The sequence below is a fragment of the Anopheles darlingi genome, chromosome 2 (genome assembly GCF_943734745.1).
Source record: "Anopheles darlingi chromosome 2, idAnoDarlMG_H_01, whole genome shotgun sequence".
NCBI lineage: Eukaryota > Metazoa > Arthropoda > Insecta > Diptera > Culicidae > Anopheles > Anopheles darlingi.
Window position 1 is genome coordinate 48,506,903 of NC_064874.1, and position 2,500 is coordinate 48,509,402.

The 2,500-nt window shown below is 48.0% G+C and overlaps 1 protein-coding gene across 2 annotated transcripts in view; it reads left to right on the forward strand.

The window, feature by feature from the left end:
• LOC125951884 (uncharacterized) overlaps positions 1-1,968 on the forward strand; it is a 2,312-nt gene extending 344 nt beyond the window's left edge. Inside the window, exon 2 of one of the 2 annotated variants that reach the window (XM_049681006.1) lies at positions 153-1,968. In XM_049681006.1, coding sequence (XP_049536963.1) covers positions 322-1,398 — 1,077 coding nt within the window. In that variant the 5' untranslated portion in view covers positions 153-321 and the 3' untranslated portion in view covers positions 1,399-1,968. The remainder of the gene's footprint in view (positions 1-152) is intronic. The other variant, XM_049681007.1, reaches the window with a different exon arrangement.
• Positions 1,969-2,500: the final 532 nt, after the last annotated feature.

A 2,500-nucleotide genomic window follows, 5' to 3' on the forward strand; every position in this document is an offset into this window, starting at 1 on the left:
AAAAGGATTATCGGCGGGTAAACTAACATTCCCCGGTACGGAACAAAATGCTCCATTCCACGGGAGATAGTTATTGCGCCTGTTTTGATTCCCGCACGGCTGAACCACCCAACAAATCCGCTTATCGCATTTATTCGTCTCTATACTCGCAGCGCAGCTCAACCTCGACGTTAACTTGCCTACTTTGACGTGTGCAATACATGAACGATCCGGATCGACGAAGGTTCCAGCATAGGCAGCGCTAGTGAATCGGAAGCTAATCTTGAATCCGCTACTTCGAAGTGTACTACGGAAGTCCCGAGACGGAGGTACCTGGAAGACATGGAACTAGATAACATCTTTCTCAACAAGCTGCCAATCATCGCAGCCACGGACAGTGGGGATGGAACGTGGAACCACTATGCGTTCCTCGAGAGCACCTGGGGAGAACGGAAGATCCTGCTGAAGATCATCGTGTTCAGCTCACTCTACAACGCGCCGCTCAGCTTCGTGTCCGAGATAGATCACGAGGAGCTGCAACAGACGGCCATGCGCCTGGAGCGCACCCTGGAGGAGTTTCTGCACGAAACCAAGCTTGCCCTCTGCACGGAAGGCGGTGCGAATGGTTTCAGCTATGCGGTCGAGGAGAACAACTTCGTTTGGCGCAAGGTGCTCGGACCACAGCTGACCGTTACGTACGGTTCTGTCATTCTGCTGCGCTCCCAGTGTCTCCTATCGGATGTACTGTCCAACTCGATCCACGCCCAGAACCGGCTGCGGGCGGACGTGCAGCTCAAGAACAAGGTACTGCTCGAGCTGAAGGATGAGCACGAGGAGCTGCTTGAATTGCAACGCCAACAGGAGGAGGACACGCGCTTGTACGAGATCGAGCTGATAACCAAGTGCATCAGCATACTGAACGAAAAGAAGGAGGTTATCAATCATTTGAAAAAGCAGCTGGCAGAGGATGAGGACGAAGTGGTGGATAGTGAGGAGCAAACGGATGGTCAACAGCAGCACCAGCACCAGTATCAACACACCGCACCTACCGCAGACGAGGAGGAACAGCCGCTGTTGCCGAGTGATCTGCGGTCGGAGAAGAGAGGCGGATCAGCTGCGGCCGCCACCGTAAGTCGTCCACCAGCGATCAATTATCTCGACTCGGAAGCTTCCTACCCTGACCTTGAAAGCGGTGAAGAGCAGGAGGATCCGGAGCAGGAACACGTTATCCTACCGAAACGTACCAAGTACCAGCAGCAGCCGTCGCACTCCGCCGGTCAATCGGAGCTTGAACCGGCAGCTGCCGCCAGCACATCGGCTGCAACGCGGCATGAGCTGGTCTCATCACCAGTGGAAGAAGCGGCACATGACGATGATGTTTACAACAAAAATACGGAGGAACTGCTACAAGATATTTGAGTCAATGCCCGTGCGTCCCTAACGCGGCCAGGTTGAGTGTGCTTTTTGAGCTATTTAATATTTGTCGTTTGTCCTGAGATAGTCCCGACCTATAGAAGACCCTCCTTTGAAGCCGAATCTGGTCATCAACCAATTCCTTTTCCGGAATATGGATATCCAGAAGCGCAATTACCTTGTAAGCCATCATCACCGTACTTTGTAGGATTTTAATGTGTCATCATAGTGCAATGGTAATAATATTTGATAGTTTTATAATATGTGCCAATACTGCTGAGAGGAAGGATTGCAGGATTTTTCCCGCACAAATTAGCGAAAAACAGAAGCAGCATGCACGAAATGGCAGATCAGTGTGTCGAGGTCGGAACATTGAGTGCTACAAGATGCTACACAGGCCGGCAGCAATCCTCGTGCGACGGAGAAAATTCATTTTATTTAGATTAAATTATTTATTCTTTTTTATTGCCATTAGAACTAAGTGTAAACCCATTTTTTGATAATAAACAATCGTAATCACCCTACATTTCGAATGTGTTTCTGCTTATAGCTGACAAAAAACGAAGACAGTTTGACCGCTCGGGATCGTGCAAGATGATAGCAACAGAAAGAGCAGCCTGCACATAAGTTATAATAGAAAAAGAGCAGAGTTTAGTAAATGAAAAGAATCAAACAGCGAGATCGTGTCCTCTCGCTATCAACTGCGATGGAACGAAGATGCTATCCGTATTTTTAGGTATATTAATTTATTTTTCGCTTTCGAGCGACAAACAAAAGATGTAAAACAACCTGTTCTCTTTCGAAACCCCTAATTCAGGCGCCCATTTCTCCCGTAGATCAGCAACAACGGTTTTGAAGTAACGCACTACAGGAAACTTGTTAGCTACAAATTATTTTATTTTTTCGATCAAAGCAAATTTTCCGCACACTAGCTGGCAGGATTGGGGCGAAAAGAAGATGAACGGAAGGAAGCTCACTCTCGCCTTCCAGTGTTCTCACACATCCGGATCAGCTTGGGTATTCCTGGCATTCTTCTCTTTAGCAATTCTCTCATTCGTCCGAAAAGAGGTTAACGGTTTAAATCGAAAATTTCTATCAACTAAATCGT